We start from the raw sequence: 17,513 nt of genomic DNA, 5'->3' as shown, positions 1-17,513 counted from the left end.
TACTAAGTCTCTCAAAACTATGACTTGCTATTTCAAAATAATAACTAAGTGTCTCACAAATAATTGCTTATTATTTCAAAATAATGACTTAGTATCTGAAAATAATGACCCAGAATCTCAAAATAATGAGAAACTTTCTCGAGTAATGACTTAGCATCTCAAGATAATGAAAAAATATTGACTTGTACACTAAGTCATTATTTTACATGATCTTTTTAAAATCACATTGGCATAAATGGGCTTTCATGTTGCACGGCCAATACCAGCATTGTCTTCACTATTTATACTGTATATACATATTGATCTTTATTCTTAAATCTTGGTATTGATAATGAGCTAAAATGAGCTCATTCATGAAGACATGAAAACAGAAATATCCCTCCTGTTGCTTTAGTGAAAAAACAGGACAGTGCTGCCACCTTGCGTTTAATGTTGAAATTACATTAGAATCTACTGTATGTTTATATGAATGTGTATTTGTTTTCAGAAATGCTTTGAATGTGGTGAAAAATGACCTGATAGCGCGCATGGACGAACTGACCTGTGAGAAGGAGGGTCTGAAAGATGAGCTGGATGCTGTCACTCAGGCCAAGACCAAACTGGAGGAGAAGAACAAAGAATTAGAAGAGGAACTCAAGAAGTGAGTTGTTTTGGACTGCTCACCTGTCTGTCTTCAAACACACTTTATAGACAAAAATGCAGTATAAATACTTGGTGTGCTTGCACGCAGGATTCGTGCAGAACTTGAGGAAACCAAACAGAAGGTCAAGAATGACAACGAGGATGATGTGAGTTTTTGGATTTTCGTGTCTGGGTGTGTGATATACCAGTATCAGTTAGATACATTCAGCTACCTAATGTTGAACCTGTTTTAAGTATCTCTAAATATTACCACGTCCATAGAAAAAATGTCTTTATTGTTCCCTTTATAAGCTTCATAACATCCGTGTTGATCCTCTCATTTTTTTAATAATAAGGCCACATATTATCTGCACATGAATTGAATAGCAGCTCGGTGGTCTCATTTTGATGTTCTGCCTGCAGAGCGATGTGCCTACAGCACAGAGGAAGCGCTTCACCAGGGTGGAGATGGCCAGAGTCCTGATGGAGAGGAACCAGTATAAGGAGAGGCTGATGGAGCTGCAGGAGGCTGTCAGATGGACAGAGATGATCCGGTAAGACAGCAAGCACACAGGCAAGTAGTGGACAGTATAGAGTAGGGCTCAACAAATGGAGGACAATCCCTCCAAGTGCAATTTAAATTACTTTCCATAAGTCAAAGTGCACACCTGCATTTTTCGTCCACATAGTGTTACACCAGATGGTATTAAAATGTGATCTGTATATAAATAGTTTAACCACAAAATAACCGACGCAATCTTGCCTTTGTGTTTACACCTGGTATTCTTAATGTGATCTTGGTGTTTTCATTGAGATCCAATCTCTGTTATCCAGAGCAAAACCTGCAAAGGAGTAATCTGAGAGGTGGCAAAAAGTTTACAAAAGCACGCACATCCAAAAGTGATAAATACTCAGTGCTGGACAGATGTACCCGTCAAAAAAGGAAAAATAGAATCCGCACACTGGATAATGCGCCCATGAAGCGTTTGCACCTGAAACATCACATGTATATTACAACCCCAATTCCAGGCTGCAAATCCTTTTTGACCTATATTCAATTGAGTACAGTGCAAAGACAAGATATTTAATGTTCAAAATGATTAACTTAATTGTTTTTATAAACATGCACTCATTTTTGTTTGATGCCTGCAACGTGTTCCAAAAAAAATCACCCCAACTTTTTTTTAAATTGGGTTGTTATCTACTGATCTTTTTTCATCTATCCATTGTCTGTAACCGCTTTACCTTGATTGGTCGCGGGGGGCTGGAGCCTATCCCAGCTGACATTCGCCAAAGGCGGGATACTACCCGGACAAGTCGCCAGTTCATCACAGTGCTGACACAGAGACAAACCACCACTCACGCTCACACCTATGGGCAATTTAGAGTTATCAATTAATTATGTTTTTGGACCGTGGGAGGAAGCTGGAACACCCGTAGAGAACCCACGCAGACATGAGGAGAACATGCAGACTTTGCACAGAAAGGTCCTGCCCCAGCCTCAAACTCACCAGCCCCCCAGCCAGCTGGGTGTTTCAAACTCGGGACCTCTTTGTTGTGAGGCAACAGTGCTAACCATTGCCTTATATAATGAGGTGGTGGCAAATCAGCCCCAAACTATCTTAAAAACATTCCAGCATTTTAGAAATTTTTGAGGTAGAGCAACCTTTCTAAAATTTGTACAACACTGTTGACAACAAATTCTTGATAATTTGGCCCCTCTTGTGAATTCAGCAAATACATTCAGTTTTTCCCATCATTGTATAAAAAATATTTTATCGGTTTGTCCCAGCGTGTTGCAGTACTGGCATGTAGTCCATAGTACGTGTTAACAGCAGATCAGCAACACAGATGAGTGCAGAACAGTTATTTCTTCCTGCTAATCATTCATTTCTCACCTGTATTGATTTCATTTTTCATGCAGTTGTGTCTCCTTCATCTCTTTCTCTCTTTAAATTTGAACAACCCATATTTTATGTTGTCAAAGATCTGAACACAATGTGAGCCTTACTACTTCCAGATGTGGTGCGACAGATCTGATCATGATGCATTTACACCTTCCTTTCCTTATCTGGATAACATGTTCAGATACAGATAATATTGTAATACCAGGTGTAAATGGGGTGAGATAAAACAAGATTGTTGTTTAGGTCAATTCAGTTAGAGAGAAAAGTAAATGTGGCTGGTTTCTATACAAAAAATGAATCAATTCAGCTCACCTTTACTAAATTAATACAGTATTGGTATACTGGACATTACTCATTGATGGTCTTATATAATCATGACAGTTAAAGGTGGTGTTAATGTCTCTGTTTGACAAATACTGAGCTGACCTAAGGTGATTACCTAGTTGATTTATTTAGTTGGTGTTTTATGAACATCAAAAAGACACCGCCCACAGGTCCTCATGTTGTCAAATATCAAACACGATTCACAGAGTGGTGTTTCTTCTCTTTCCAAGTGTAAATAGTACAGACACCAGCATGCAGAGAGCATATTATTATAATATTAAACAAGAGCCAAGATTTCTTTCTGCCAGCTCACAAAATACCATTAATTAGCTACAGCTGAGGAAATCTGCCTTTTTCTCTTTGCCTCATTACTTTCTATACGGTGCAATGAGTCAATCATTAAGGGCTGCAGCAGTTACAATCCCCTGGTTTCCATGCCTTGATGTTGGACACACGCATCCACAAAGTGAGGATAGAAAGCTATACAGAAGAAAAACTGTCTGAGTGTGGTTTGATGTTTTAAGTAGAATTGGAACAACTGACTGTAAAAGCCAATTTAATGCATTGAGTTTAATTCAAAGTGAATTGTCTCTCTCAGGGCTTCAAAGGAGAACCCAGCTCTCCCAGAGAAGAAGAAATCCAGCCTCTGGCAGTTGTAAGCTCCTCTTTTCTGTTCACTTGAGCTCTTAGATTCCAACTGTGTGATGATGACTGTGTTATTTACAGGTTTCATGTCGCTTTCCTTTTATATTCCATGTTGTTTGGTTGTTTCCTCCAGGATGTAGGTAAAATCGTTGACGTGTTCATGGTGTCTATCTTGACTTGGCTTCAAAAGTTTTCATGTCACAACAAAACTCTGAACAGAAGAGAGCCAGCCAGGCTCTGATCTTAGATCTGAGCTGCCTTGCTGTCACTTAAATTCTTTATTAAAAGTCGAACATCAAGCGTGACAGAAGAACTGAAGCTTGGAGAAAGCACTTGTTTGCTCACAGACAAACTCAATCTGAAAGACCGACTCTCTGTTATCTGATCCTGGCTCTCCTGTGTTCAGCGTCATAAGGAATGAGTTTGGTTTGGAATGAAGGAGGATGTTCTGTCGGGCAGGTTTTTGGCAACAGAATTGGGACATTTGTGCGTAAGAGAAAAGCAAAATCTGACAAATTCACCGTCTCTCCTGCCCTGTTTGTGTGTGTCCCTCTATATTCTGCCTGATGTTGTGATGTCTGTGTGCAGGAGGTGTGTTGTGGGGGTTGCTATGGAGATGGGAGGGAAGGCAGGAATATGGGAGGGGGTTAATCAAAGATAATATGCTAAACATAGACTTACCAGAGCCTATTTCTTGTCTTTAAGTTACAGAATTATAGTATCTGCTGTAAAACAATTCATTAGAAACATGTTAAACATGTGTTACCACATATAAACTGTCAGATCTAATTTGTGCTGTAGAGTTAGTGGAAAAGTGTTGTTGTCCAGGCCTGTTGTGTTCAGTGTTGTTGACTAACATCCTAGTCGGTGCACAGTATTAACCCTGCGCTCTCTGCACTCCTGTGGGAGGACAGCTGCTCTGATGCTTTGTTGTTTGGAAGACAACTCAGTTGGGTCTTTACAAGTTAATGGGAATATGCACATCCATGTCTGATTGCTACTGTACCTGTATGAAAGCTGGCATGGTGTGTTGGCATGGGAAAAGGTACCTTTTTATCCTTAAATGTTAAACCCTACCTCTACCGCTGGAGCTACCGCTTGTGTCTACCCCCCTCTATACGTTTTGTCTGTGTGCTTTCTTTCCCCCCCCCACCCTCTTTCCTCTTCCACTTCCCCCGCCCTTACACCTCCAGTTTCAGCCGTTTGTTCAGCTCATCGGGCGGGGCAGCCAAGAAGCCGGCGGTGGAGGCCCCGGTGAACGTCAAGTACAACGCGCCCACCTCGCAAATCCAGCCGTCCGTGAAGAAGAGGAGCAGCGCCCTGCAGCAGCTGCCCAGCGACAAGAGCAAAGCCTTTGATTTCCTCAATGAGGAGTAAGTCACTCAGCAAAAGCATGTCCTACTGAGGCTCTATGGATCTCTTTTGGTGCTTTGACTCAAAAGCAAAAATCAAAGAAATAACTTGCCACTCATCAGTTAGGCAGGCCTCTTAAAAAGGATGTCAGGAGTTTACTTATCTGACTTTTAAATTTTTTCACTCAATCATACAGATCTGTTTACACATCTTAATGACTTCCAGAGTTTAAAATCAGACTGCTGTACAGTTATGGGGTGCTTTCAAACCCAATCTGCCAAGTGCAGTGAATTCTGGAGCAATTTGTTTGTAGTGTGAAAATAACTACCAACAACAGGATGTTTTGACAGTGCTGATCATAAACTGCAAAGAAATTTCTATCTCAATCTGTAGGCTGTAAGTGATGTATAGCACCGTAAAGACTGTAACCTGTACACATTAACCGGGTTAAACAAGATTAACCAGAGGACAAGACAGACCAGGCACAGATTGTTATTAGCTGATATTCAGTAAAATTATGTGATTAAGAAATTAGGTTGATGCAAAAAACTTAAATCACTTCTCAGCATAGTTAATGTCATTGTCACATGCTATCTAACTTAAAGGAGCACTTTTACACTCTATCCAGCCTTTTTAAAGTTTTGGTGCTTATAATTTTAAAATGACAAAACTCTTTCAAAACATCCATTTGAAAACTCTAACACAACCTGCACAGTGTAATCCAAGTCTTATTTGTATTGTTCTCACTATATCTGAAAAACTTGCGAATGAAAAATCATTTCTGGTGGAAAACCCTGAAAGCAAACAAGTACTACACCTGCGGTTAAACACTCTGTGCATGCAGTTGACTGAAACAACCACGTGCATACGTGTTTGTTGTGCAGCATCTCCCACATTGTTCACTGTATACAGTCACACAGCATTTATAACCTTGGTTATGCTGCCACAGTTTAACCAGGGCTGGAGATGCAGAGCAGAACAGTCAGACAGAAAAATACTGCTACACAGCTGCTATAACAAAAAAAAAAATCAGTGACTTGGCTAGACAATTGGCAGTTGGGACTGGTGGAAAAAATGTGATCAGGGCATCCTTTTGATATGTGATGATAATACTGCTCATAATGGTTATTTCTTTGTGGTTTTGTTTTGACTCTGGACAACATAAATATACAGTGATATTTGATTTCCTCACATGGATCCATGTAGCACTGATGATAATGCAGAGTGATGTCATCATACCCGAGTTATCACTTAGTGTTAATGTTTGTAATAAGTCATAAACAACACCAACCAGGGACTGTGTTTTGACTTTTTCAATGAAGTAGCTGTTAATGCCTTGCACTATTTGGTCTGAAAATATTATTAAAATCAAACTCTCAAATTGAGTATATTTTTTTTATAACAATTTCAACAAAGCGGCCACAGTAACTATGTATTACTAAGTATTTTATTTTTGTAGAAAATCTAGCTGTCCAACAATGGACACCTTTGTTAACAATCTACTGTTGCGTCCTGCAGAGTGGCAGCTGATAACCCAGTGTCCAGGCGAGAGCAGAAAAGGGCTCAGTATGAGCAGGTCAAAGCCCACGTCCAGAAGGAGGACGGCAGGGTGCAGGCTTATGGCTGGAGTCTGCCTAAGAAATACAAAGTAAGGAGATGAGTGATCTGTTCCTGTTTACGTGATGGTGCAACTATTGTGACAGCTATGACAGAAACAAGCTGTAATGGGTTGGTGCTGTTTTTATTGATTTTTCAGGCCAATGGTGGTCAGGCAGAGAGTAAAATGAAGAATCTACCTGTTCCTGTCTTCCTCAGACCACTGGATGAGAAAGATGCTTCTATGAAGGTAATTTCTCCAGCTTGTTGGTGTAATTGCTCCTCTTTAAAACAATATGGGAAAACTAATAACTGTATTGCGAGTGATTATGGATCATTTTTTTTGTCTCAGTGTATTTGACTGCTCTAACTGTGTCTTCAGCTGTGGTGTGCTGCTGGTGTGAACCTCTCTGGAGGGAAAACCAGAGACGGAGGTTCTATCGTAGGAGCCAGCGTGTTTTACAGTGATGTGCCAGAAAGCCCAAAAAAGAAAATAGGGTCTCAGAGCAGCTTGGATAAACTGGATCAAGATCTCAAGGTACACACACACACACACACACACAGATTCTGCTTGTTTCATCATCCCACAAGGACACGTGGTGATAAAAATAATCATATGGTACCCGATGCTCCATGTAATCACAGGATCAGCAGAAGGAGTTGCGGCAGCAGGAAGAGATGTCGTCGCTGGTTTGGATCTGTACCAGCACCCAGTCCACCACTAAAGCTGTCGTCATCGACGCCAACCAGCCCGGAAACATCCTGGAGAGCTTCTTTGTGTGCAACTCCCATGTCCTCTGCATCGCCAGTGTTCCAGGTCGGCCGATGAACTCATGCAAATACACATGGAGGAGATGAGGGTTTTATTAGTGAAATCTGTGTGAACTCATTTTATATTCATTGGCCAATGAAAACCTCTTGGTTTTAAAATAATTTTTTAATGAAAATGTTTGCCCTTTAAAGTTGTGACTCAGATTTCTGTCAACTCTGTCAGAGTTATACAAAAACATTATTTAATTAGGCATAAAAAGTGTTAGTTATACCCCAAGTTCCCTGTCTTACTTCTTGGTGTAAAAAAGGCGGGAGTGCTGCTCAAGCACAGGCAAACTTGTGTCTCAACCAGAACATATCAACTCTGTAGCCCTTCTAAATCAAAGCTAAATAAGAATTATGGTTTAAAGATTTAGATTAGCATTAAGAGAACTCTGAGCTATAAGTCAGATTTTCCATCTGACGTAGTTGACGTCTACATTTAAATTTAATTACACAGCGGTTGGCTCATTACAAGGTTTAATAGCCAAGAGTTTGATCTTTAAAATGTATTTTCCCGCATAACTGACGAGTAAAAATCAATGCCCCCTTAAAATATGTTTTTGTCCTAGTTCTCAAGAATGAGTGATATGTATGTTTTTATTTAGGTGCAAGAGAGACAGACTACCCAGCCGGGGAGGAAGTCGCCCCGAACTCTGAGACCGGACCAGCAGGAGACGGCGGTTCACAATCGACCAACAGCGGCTCCGCTGGCGGTGACAGCGTGCTGGGAGGCATCACTGTTGTCGGCTGTGATGCTGAGGGAGCAATAGCTGTTCCTCAGACAGCAGGAAAAGACGGAGAGACTGGTAAGAGATGTTTAGGGTTTGATCCTTGCCATACAATGATAGCGATCACTGCCTTTGTTCATTACACTTCGGATAACGAGTTGTAGTTTTCTGACAGTTGCAGGTTGAAATATTCATTGGCGGCGAAATGCAGACAATAGCACACCTTTTGCATGTGCAGGCTATCTGCAAATATTATATGGATTGTATTTGTTCATGTTGAGGCATACAACAATAACAATCATATAACATAATACAGGGATTAGTTGTATACCACTGCTGAATATATTTTTAACGTACTATTCAACAATGATCTTCTGTACAGAATCCAGACCAGCGGAGGAGGCCACAGAGGCGACAGAGTCCAGCGCAGGGCCTGCTGACCAAAGAGGAAGCCTGAGGGGAGCCTACACCGAGCACGTCTTCACTGATCCACTGGGAGCTCAGCAGACGGCGGAGGCTCTGGCCAACTACTCTCAGAGGTAACATCAGGAGGCCCATTACCCAACACAACGCTGTTAAAGTTCAGCCAATTAATTTCCAATTTCATCAGTGCAACCATAAACAAACCAACTGGGCACAACATCAAGTTGCTGTAAAAAAAGTTACTGTTAGCTCATAAAACCTATGTACATATTTGTTTGATGGTAAATTATTATTGCGCTGAATTAAACCTTCAAGTCAAACTCCTTTGCTACATCAACGGTTGGTTTTGTGTGTTTGGCCTTTAGCCACCGCTTGGTCTTTACAACACGGGCTGGAACAGTGTATCTGTCACAGAACCAGAGCTTCATTTTTGTTTCCTTGTTTACTGCAAAGATGCTGAAACAGAAGAAAGGATCACCGCATCATTATACCAAAGCTCTTAATATTCTGCTTGGTACCAGACTAGTGCCAGCTCTATTGATGCTAAACACACTAAAACCCTTCAAATCTACATTGTATGAACTCCAAATAGATGATTAGGCATACTTTACAGGGTGAGTTAAATTAAAATGCTCACCAAAGCAAATTTAAAAAAGTTCCAGTGTCTGTTGAAAATATTGAGTTTAGAATGAACAAATATTGTTCACAAAATCTGTAATCTTCATTCCTTCTCTTATTTTTGTCCAGAGGCTGCTTTAACAGGGCTAATAATAGCTAATGTTATGGGCATATCATATATTCAAATACATTTACAAACATTTACAAATCTCCACTGACCATTAATTGTGCAATGGTGGGCTACAAACTAACCTTCAGCTTTAAAAGAACAAAGGCATACATTTCATGGCCATCAGAAACTTTCAGAAAAACATATAACAGTTAACTTGATCTTCAGATAATATTAACGTTAGCTAACGAGCTGAGATCTCATTTAGTGTGATTTAGGATATTGTCAGTTTAGCTAAGTTACTACTACTACTAGATAGTAACTAACTTCAATCACACATATGTGAGAAGTTCCAGTCTGTAATCATTTCTAGCATACAACTGAACTTGCATATAGTCCCCTAGTAGCTGTCCCGAATCGTGATCTATTTGTACGGTAAATTAACTGTTAGCCTATAGTAATAGGTAATATGAGGAAGCTAAAACCAGAGCTGCTGTATTCTGTATCAAATTACTTACAAAGGCAATAATTCTTACTTTTCCTTATTAAACTATCCTGTTTGTTTTTGTAAAATATGTCAGAGTGATGTGTTCTCACTTGTCTATCGCACTGATCAGATATACATCATAAATAACAGATAGTTAACGTCATTCAACCAGTTTTAAACCAGATGACAGAGACTGCAGGAAGAATCTGTGATAAAGATCTACAAAATAACTCCCCTGTCTTGAATTTCCCCCATTCTCTTCTGGTCAACGGCTTGCATGCAAATAAATGACTGAATTAGCCAACAAAAGAAAAACACATGCAACATTAGCTAAATAACAACACACCACAATGCTGCCTGCATCACGCAAATTGATAACCTGTGAAACTGAGGGAAGCGACGAAGGAACGGTCGGCTAATTCACCACCTTCGCTAACTGCTCAGAGAGGTTTTCAAGTGTGAAAGGAGCAATATAATGACTCTTGCTTCTTTTTCAGTTTCCTTTTTTTATTGATTGTATAACGTGGCATCAGATGGTGAATTATTCACTTAGTTTGTCGGTAAGTAGAATTATACAAATGCAGCAGCTCTGATAACACTTACTGTCTCCGATGTGCAGGGAGAGTGACCTGGTGAAAGATGGAGTGAGTTCAAACCCCACCGCAGAGGAGCAGGACCTGATGAGAGAGGAGGCTCAGAAGATGAGCAGTGTTCTGCCCACCATGTGGCTCGGGGCACAGAACGGATGGTGAGATGTAAATGTTTGTTTCTCTTTGCCCAGAAGACGTATGTACAGTACAGTATATGGCCAGAATTCAAGAAATCTGATGATGAGTTTGTGATTGCAGTGTGTACGTCCACTCCTCTGTGGCTCAGTGGAAGAAGTGTCTCCACTCTATAAAGCTGAAGGACTCTGTGCTCGGCATAGTGTGAGTACACTGAAATGAGTCGCTCATGTTGCTACTTTTTTTAATGTGAATCAGGTGTTTTTTTTAAACATTTGTTTCTCTCTCACAGACATGTCAAAGGGCGTGTCCTGGTGGGCCTCTCTGATGGCACTTTAGCTATTTTCCACAGAGGAGTAGGTGAGGACACAAGCTTTGCAGCAAGTCCTTTTTAAATAAACAAGGGATTTCTCTGTAAATCTAATCATTGTTCCTGTGTTTGTGTCAGATGGACAGTGGGACCTGACCAACTACCATCTGTTAGATTTGGGGAGACCACACCACTCCATCCGCTGCATGACTGTAGTACATGACAAGGTGTGGTGTGGCTACAGGAACAAGATCTACGTGGTGCAGCCCAAAGCCATGAAGATAGAGGTATAATAAGGCTTAAAATGCTCTCACTTAGTTATTTTAATGCAGATTGGTGTGTTTAATTTAGGGTTCTGCATCAGGATAAAACCAGGACCTGAACCTCTGCCTTTCAAGCAAACCACCTGGTATGAAACATTTGAGACCAGAACTCAACTCAAGATTAAGGCTACATTTTTGTTGTTTCTTCTTCAAAGTTATAAGCACCTTTGGACAGGTTTTCTCAGAAATAAATGAGTATTTTGACAAAAAACGAACACTGAATATTTACAGAAAATGTATAACTTATACCAGCCAGAAATTTAGGGGCACTATACTTATACTGCAGTCAACTACCAGCATGTAACACTCTAGTATCCGAGAACAATAAATTATCTGCCTTACTAGTTAGTAGTTTAAATGATCAGTGTGTAGGATTTAGTGGAATCTAGTGGTGAACTTGCAGAATGCAAACACACCCCCTCCCCTTCCTAGAATGTAGGAGAACCTATGATGGCTGCTAAACTCGCTCAAAACGTCAGTTTGTCTGTTGTGACATGTTGTAGAAACATGTCAGTTCAATTCTGTGGAAGAGGACCCTGTAGCTCATTCTGAGGTAACGAAAACACGATTCTTATTTTCAGGTGATTATACACTAATGAAAACATACTTATGAATATCATATTCTATTTCTACTATATTCTGCAAATAAATCCCCATAAATGTTACACACTGGATGTTTAACGCTACCTTTTCCCCAACATCAGCCAAGTTAAAGTGGTTGGTAAACTTCAAATGTCTTTAACAGTTATAATTGAGAAGAGAAGGATGTATACACATCATCAGCTGCGATGGAAGGTTGGAGGTTTTTGGCTCATAATTTATCCATAATGGAATCACCTCCCCTAAATCATTAAGGATTTTAAGAAGCTCCCATTTTGCAAGTTTTTGCGAGACTGCTAGCTCGCCAGGCTAATTCAACGTGCAGGCTACATTCTGTCTCCTTTCCTTTTGCAGAGTATCAACTTGCAACACTTGATAAACACTGATGCAGATCATTGGCAGAGTCAGACAGAGAGATAGAGAAAGAATTGTCTTAAATTATATTTGAAAATAATCCAACCGAAGCCTGAAGCTTTACACATATAGACAGCCTGAACCACACAACCCACGTCAGATTGCTGAACTCTAGGTCAGTTAGATAGGTGGAGGAGAGTTATCATTATTGGTATTTAATTTTATTGTGTTTGTTTTTATCTATCAAATCAATAATCTTTAAGGCATAACATTAAACAATCAGAATTTCCTTGCTTGAAGTTTTGGTTTGAGGCAGAAGGGATTTTGTTGTTTTAGAGCGATTTTGCCCTTGAGCCATGAAACCAGGAGTCTTTCCTGCACTCTTCTTATACTCTTCCATACGTGAGTGAGCATCCTCTTCTCCTTTTGCAGAAGTCATTTGACGCCCACCCTCGTAAGGACAGCCAGGTACGGCAGCTGGCCTGGGTTGGCGATGGTATCTGGGTGTCCATCAGGCTGGACTCCACCCTCAGGCTGTTCCACGCTCACACCTTCCAGCACCTTCAGGACGTCGACATCGAGCCCTACGTCAGCAAGATGCTCGGTCAGTGTCCATCCTCCATGAAACACAAAAAGACACCTGTCGGGGACGTTTATTCATCACCTCAGATTTGGTTTTGAATGTGTTCTTTTTCTTTTCTTTTTTTCTTCAGGTACGGGGAAATTAGGTTTCTCATTTGTGAGGATCACAGCTCTCATGGTGTCGTGCAGTCGTCTGTGGATCGGCACAGGAAATGGAGTCATCATCTCCATCCCTCTGACTGAGAGTGAGTTTAGACTGATGTTTTTTTTCTTGCTGCTCCACATTTTGACACCATGTTTTGACTCCATGTTCATCCATGTCTTATGAAGAGGACACTCACTAGAAGAAACTAAATCTTTATTCAACCTCACTGTCACATTAATTCAACATAAACCTGAATAATTAAACAAAGGGCCTTCTAAACATCGTTTTGCCTCCATTTCTGTCTCTTTCTCACATTTCCATTGTTCCGTCAGCGGCCAGCAAGGCAACCAAGGCAGCTGGTAACCAACCAGGAAGTGTGGTCCGCGTCTACGGTGACGACAGCGGTGACAAAGTGACTGCGGGGACATTTGTTCCTTACTGCTCCATGGCCCACGCTCAGCTCTGTTTCCATGGTCACAGAGATGCTGTCAAGTTCTTTGCAGCTGTTCCAGGTAAACAAACCAGGCTGCGTGCTCTCTTATCATTTCTTTACTCTGCTATCGAAGTCTTTGGATTTTGTACAACATTTTAGACACACCAAGTCTTTCCTTATGTAGGATATTAAGTTCTCATTTAAAAAAGTTGAGAGAATTTGTAAAAGAATCCTTTTAGCAACAAGATGGTGATGATAATATGGTCGACATCTATTGTTCATCAACTGTGACTGTGTTTGTGCACGAAGCATCATCTACATGCATCACTGTTGCCATAGTGAGCCAGAGAGCTGGGGTCTCATTATAAATACAGTATTCTACATAGAAGCAGGTCTGTATCAGAAAAACACAATCTGGACTTGTTTGGTGTTATTTACAGTTTGTGGCCCTGTGGTTTCAGGTCACACAGTTCCATCTGCGTCCTCCGGAGGAGAGGCAGCAGGTGACAAGGCGACAGATGCCGCAACTCAGGAAGGAACCAAGTCTATGTTGGTGATGAGCGGAGGAGAAGGCTACATCGACTTTAGGATGGGTGAGTTTTAGGGATGCCACCGTGAGGACATTTTCCCACCTGTTAATAAACCTGTGACAACACCAGTGTTATCGATTACATGGGACATTACAAGAAATAGAGATATTCATTGATGACGCTCAACCTTTAGGGCGGCAACTGACAATTATTTTCATTGTCGATGTATCTGTTGAATATTTTATCAATCTTGTTTGACCCACAACCCAACTATATGCAGATTAGTCTCATAAAGGAGTAAAGAAACCAGAAAATTTTCACATAATTACTCAAACCAATTAATCAATTTTCGAAATAATTTACAGTTAAGTTAATCATTGATTCATTGTTGCAGCTATAGTAACGTGGGAATGCTTACTTTGATCTTAAGATGTTCCTTAATGAACAAAACAAATGCTTATAGGTTTGGTTTATTCTTAAGTTTTGAGTCTCCAGCTCTATCAAACGTCCCAAACACGGAACCCAACAACTGACGCCCACAGACAAGTCGTTAAGTACACACCAGTAGTAATGTTAGCTCATTGTCAAGGCAAGCTTAGTTTAGCCAAGTTAGTCTTGGTTTTGTCAACTAATGCCTTCATGGTAATGTAACAAACAACAGAGCATTCACTTTAATGTCTGCATGAGCAGCGAGGACGCTGTACAGCCATATCTAGTTGTCAAGCAACCTCATGTCAGGCATGTGATTAGGCCACAGCGTTACGTTTGAAACTTAACTCCTGCTACTTGTACTTAAATGCTTGGGGCGGTGGTAATGTAATCAGTGCCCGCTACCATGCATCTGTTGTTTTTCCAACTCAGTTTAGATTTAACCACCCTCACCTCCACATGACGAAAGCTTCTGTGGAATATGACAGCCAACGGCAGCTTCACATGGCTGAAAGCTTGATTTTCTGCAATTGTGTCATATAAAGAGCCAACTGTGCTGATACGGTGGATTGTGAGCTTTTCTTCACTGCCAGAGCGGAGAGGCTGGGTGATCACGGGGAGGGCTGCCGCTCCACGCACAAACAGAGCTTGGACAAAGGATAGGGGCAATAGCATTGAATTTGTTGAAAAAAAAATTATTAAAAAGTCAATATATGTAGATACAAGATTTGCGCCTGACAGCAGTGACATAATACAGAGACTATTCTTGAGTGACACTGTTAACTCACTCCTAATTAACATTTATTGACATTTGCCATCACTCAACACTCTGAAAAATAGTAAATTTGTGAATTTCAGTGCCAAAAGTGCCCATTTTCAGCTGCTTTTAGAGCTGTAGACTGTCATATGCTGTGACAGTGGGTGTGGTTTCATCTAAACTGGGTTGGAGAAATGACAGACACCTAGTACCACAGCAAAGCTACTGAGTTTTCTACATGCATTGGATAGTGACATCATGTTAATCAGTTCAGATCTAGAGACTAACGTGACGTCTCTGTGTATGTCTGTAGGTGATGAGGAAGGCGAGGCGGAGGAGGGCGAGGACGCCCCCATGAAACTGCAGCAGCCCTTGGCTAAAGCCGAGCGCAGCCACCTCATTGTCTGGCAGATCCTGGCCAGCGAGGACTGAACTCTGACCTCGGGATCACCCGAGGCCTGATTTGCCTTTTCTCTCGACTCCTCTGCCGCGGAGGAGGAGTTCCGTTGGACGTCTCCTCTCCGCGGGCACGAGTTTAATCAGCACTTTTTTTTTTCTTCCTCATACCTGAACAATAAGAGTGAAACAAGCAAAAACTGCTCTGAGAGCTTCCTCAGCGCTAAACTGGACTGCGACAGTGCAACACATTCACACAAACTGCATGTTATTGTTTTATTATTAGTCCTTTTCTCTTATTTGTTCTTTTTTAAAATATTTTTTATTTTACAGATTTGAAGTTCAATCTGTTATAATGCCTCTTTCTCTTTTAATATTATTTGAGGTAAAGCTGTTATTGGATACAGAAACTTTTTTGTTTGTCACGTTTGCTCAGCAAATACAGTGAATTTTCCTCCTGACATTTCTAGGTTCCCTTCACTCAGTTCAGTTATCGTGTGCCCATGCTGGACTTGACTTGATGCTAAACAGAAAATAATCACCTGTGAGCTCCCCTGGTGCCCTTCAATAATCTAAGACTGGGGCAGTCATGTGTGGGAGCCAATCAACGTGTGATTCTCCATTAATCTTACATCAGATTTCATAATTTCCTTTGAGAACTCGGCTTTTGATTGTATGCAAGACGAATTGAGCTGATCGTCACTTGTCTGTTTAAGTGAAATGCAGCACGTCAGATTCATCTGGTTAGTGTCTGTCTGAGCAGAGGATGGCTGCGTATTTATCTTCATATTCAAGATGTACAGTAATAGTGTTAGCCCCAGTTTGTGCCTCTCATTACATCCCAGTCACAGAGCTGAGCAATCAGATTTTCTGAAAAATAAATACCTGGCAGTGTTTTGAGTTGTTTAATAACACTTACTGCTGCTCTGGATGCATTCCCAGAATCCTCAAAGACTCCTCTAACCATCTCAATGAAAAAATATTCCACCTGCTGAATAATGTAAAGCATTTTTAACCTGTTTCCAATTCTGGAAAATATCTTAAGAGCAGCAGTAAGTGTTGTTAAATTACCTCCTGGGTTTTAAGCCATGCTAGCAGCAGCAGGGTCTGTTGGATGGAAATGTCTGTCACTCAGTGTGTTCTTTGTGTTCACAGTGCTAATTAGCAAATATTAGCATTCTAACACACTAATCTAAGATGGTAAACATTATACCTCCTATAGCTGCACAATTATTTGAAATATTATCAAAATCACATTATGATTAAGCACAGTATCCAAATTGCTTGCAGAGCTGCACAGATGTCCTGCATCATAATGATTTTAATGTTTTTTTTAAGTTAAAACAACAAAATTGTGTTGCAAAAATGCAACTGAAATATAATTGCAATAATAACATTGTGCAGTCCTAATGCCTGCGAAATGTTAAAGTTGAGATGAAATTAAAAATGCCTTTTTAATTTTTTCAAATCACTTCCCAAGTCATATTGTGCACTTATATAACAATGTGTGCCAAAAAATACAAAAAAATCAATTACTTTGTATTCTTATTTTTTGTATAATTCAAAATCCAATCATGTGTCTTCCTGTAAAACAAAATATGACATGCTTATGTAGGCTTGAACCAACCAGTTTCAACTAATAATATCATGATATCCACCCATCAATCAATCTTTAGCTTTTAGCATCACATAGCTAAGAGCTCATTAGTTAGCTAGCTAGCTACAACATGGTACGTCGGGTTGTGACACGCCCACTTTTCAACATTCAATTCAAATTCCTCCCAATGTTCAATCTCAGTTGCCTATCCTGTTTTACTCAGAAATATGTCTCAATACAGAAGCTATTTTCTCTTGAAATGCTGTTTCTTCTGTAATTTAACATTCTAGCATTTTTATTGTGAGCATGCTAACATTAGCATTTAGCTCAGGTACAGCCTCACAGAGCTGCTCGCATTGATATACACTGTTTGTCTTGTTTAAAAATCGCTGGGTGAATATTTTTCAGAAAATAACATGCTCAGCTCTGTGACCTGAATGTAATAACACATTAGATGCACAAACTGGAGGCTAAATAACTCACTGACAAAACTCCATTCACAAAACCTGTAATTATGAATTGAAAAGCAGCAGCTGCTGCTGCTACAGACTGTAAATCCTCCCTTCCTTTGAGTTAGTTTTGGTTGCAACGCTGAAAGATCCACAGACTTGTATTTAATCCAACGCTCCGTGAGGTTTCTGTCAGTCAGTCCTCTGCTCTCAGTCTGCCGACCAGCTCCAGCTTGTAGACACTTTTAAAACATGCCTT

General features: G+C 40.4%; 1 protein-coding gene across 5 annotated transcripts in view; it reads left to right on the top strand.

Annotated features, from left to right (window-relative positions):
- The window catches only part of spag9b (sperm associated antigen 9b), a 45,957-nt gene extending 29,321 nt beyond the window's left edge, over positions 1–16,636 (top strand). For 4 of the 5 annotated variants that reach the window (XM_084740007.1, XM_084740009.1, XM_084740010.1 and 1 more), the window contains 20 exons: positions 488–640; positions 731–788; positions 1,045–1,175; positions 3,451–3,507; positions 4,691–4,870; positions 6,369–6,498; positions 6,607–6,696; positions 6,829–6,984; positions 7,092–7,263; positions 7,865–8,065; positions 8,370–8,526; positions 10,244–10,372; positions 10,473–10,553; positions 10,642–10,709; positions 10,798–10,946; positions 12,369–12,540; positions 12,650–12,763; positions 12,996–13,175; positions 13,558–13,689; positions 15,126–16,636. In XM_084740007.1, coding sequence (XP_084596133.1) covers positions 488–640; positions 731–788; positions 1,045–1,175; positions 3,451–3,507; positions 4,691–4,870; positions 6,369–6,498; positions 6,607–6,696; positions 6,829–6,984; positions 7,092–7,263; positions 7,865–8,065; positions 8,370–8,526; positions 10,244–10,372; positions 10,473–10,553; positions 10,642–10,709; positions 10,798–10,946; positions 12,369–12,540; positions 12,650–12,763; positions 12,996–13,175; positions 13,558–13,689; positions 15,126–15,244 — 2,629 coding nt within the window. In that variant the 3' untranslated portion in view covers positions 15,245–16,636. The remainder of the gene's footprint in view (positions 1–487; positions 641–730; positions 789–1,044; positions 1,176–3,450; positions 3,508–4,690; positions 4,871–6,368; positions 6,499–6,606; positions 6,697–6,828; positions 6,985–7,091; positions 7,264–7,864; positions 8,066–8,369; positions 8,527–10,243; positions 10,373–10,472; positions 10,554–10,641; positions 10,710–10,797; positions 10,947–12,368; positions 12,541–12,649; positions 12,764–12,995; positions 13,176–13,557; positions 13,690–15,125) is intronic. The other variant, XM_084740008.1, reaches the window with a different exon arrangement.
- The last annotated feature ends 877 nt before the right edge of the window (positions 16,637–17,513 follow it).

This window comes from Lutjanus erythropterus, chromosome 17 (assembly GCF_056507025.1).
Source record: "Lutjanus erythropterus isolate fLutEry1 chromosome 17, fLutEry1.hap2, whole genome shotgun sequence".
Lineage (NCBI taxonomy): Eukaryota > Metazoa > Chordata > Actinopteri > Lutjaniformes > Lutjanidae > Lutjanus > Lutjanus erythropterus.
This window is presented reverse-complemented; position numbering and strand designations above follow the sequence as displayed.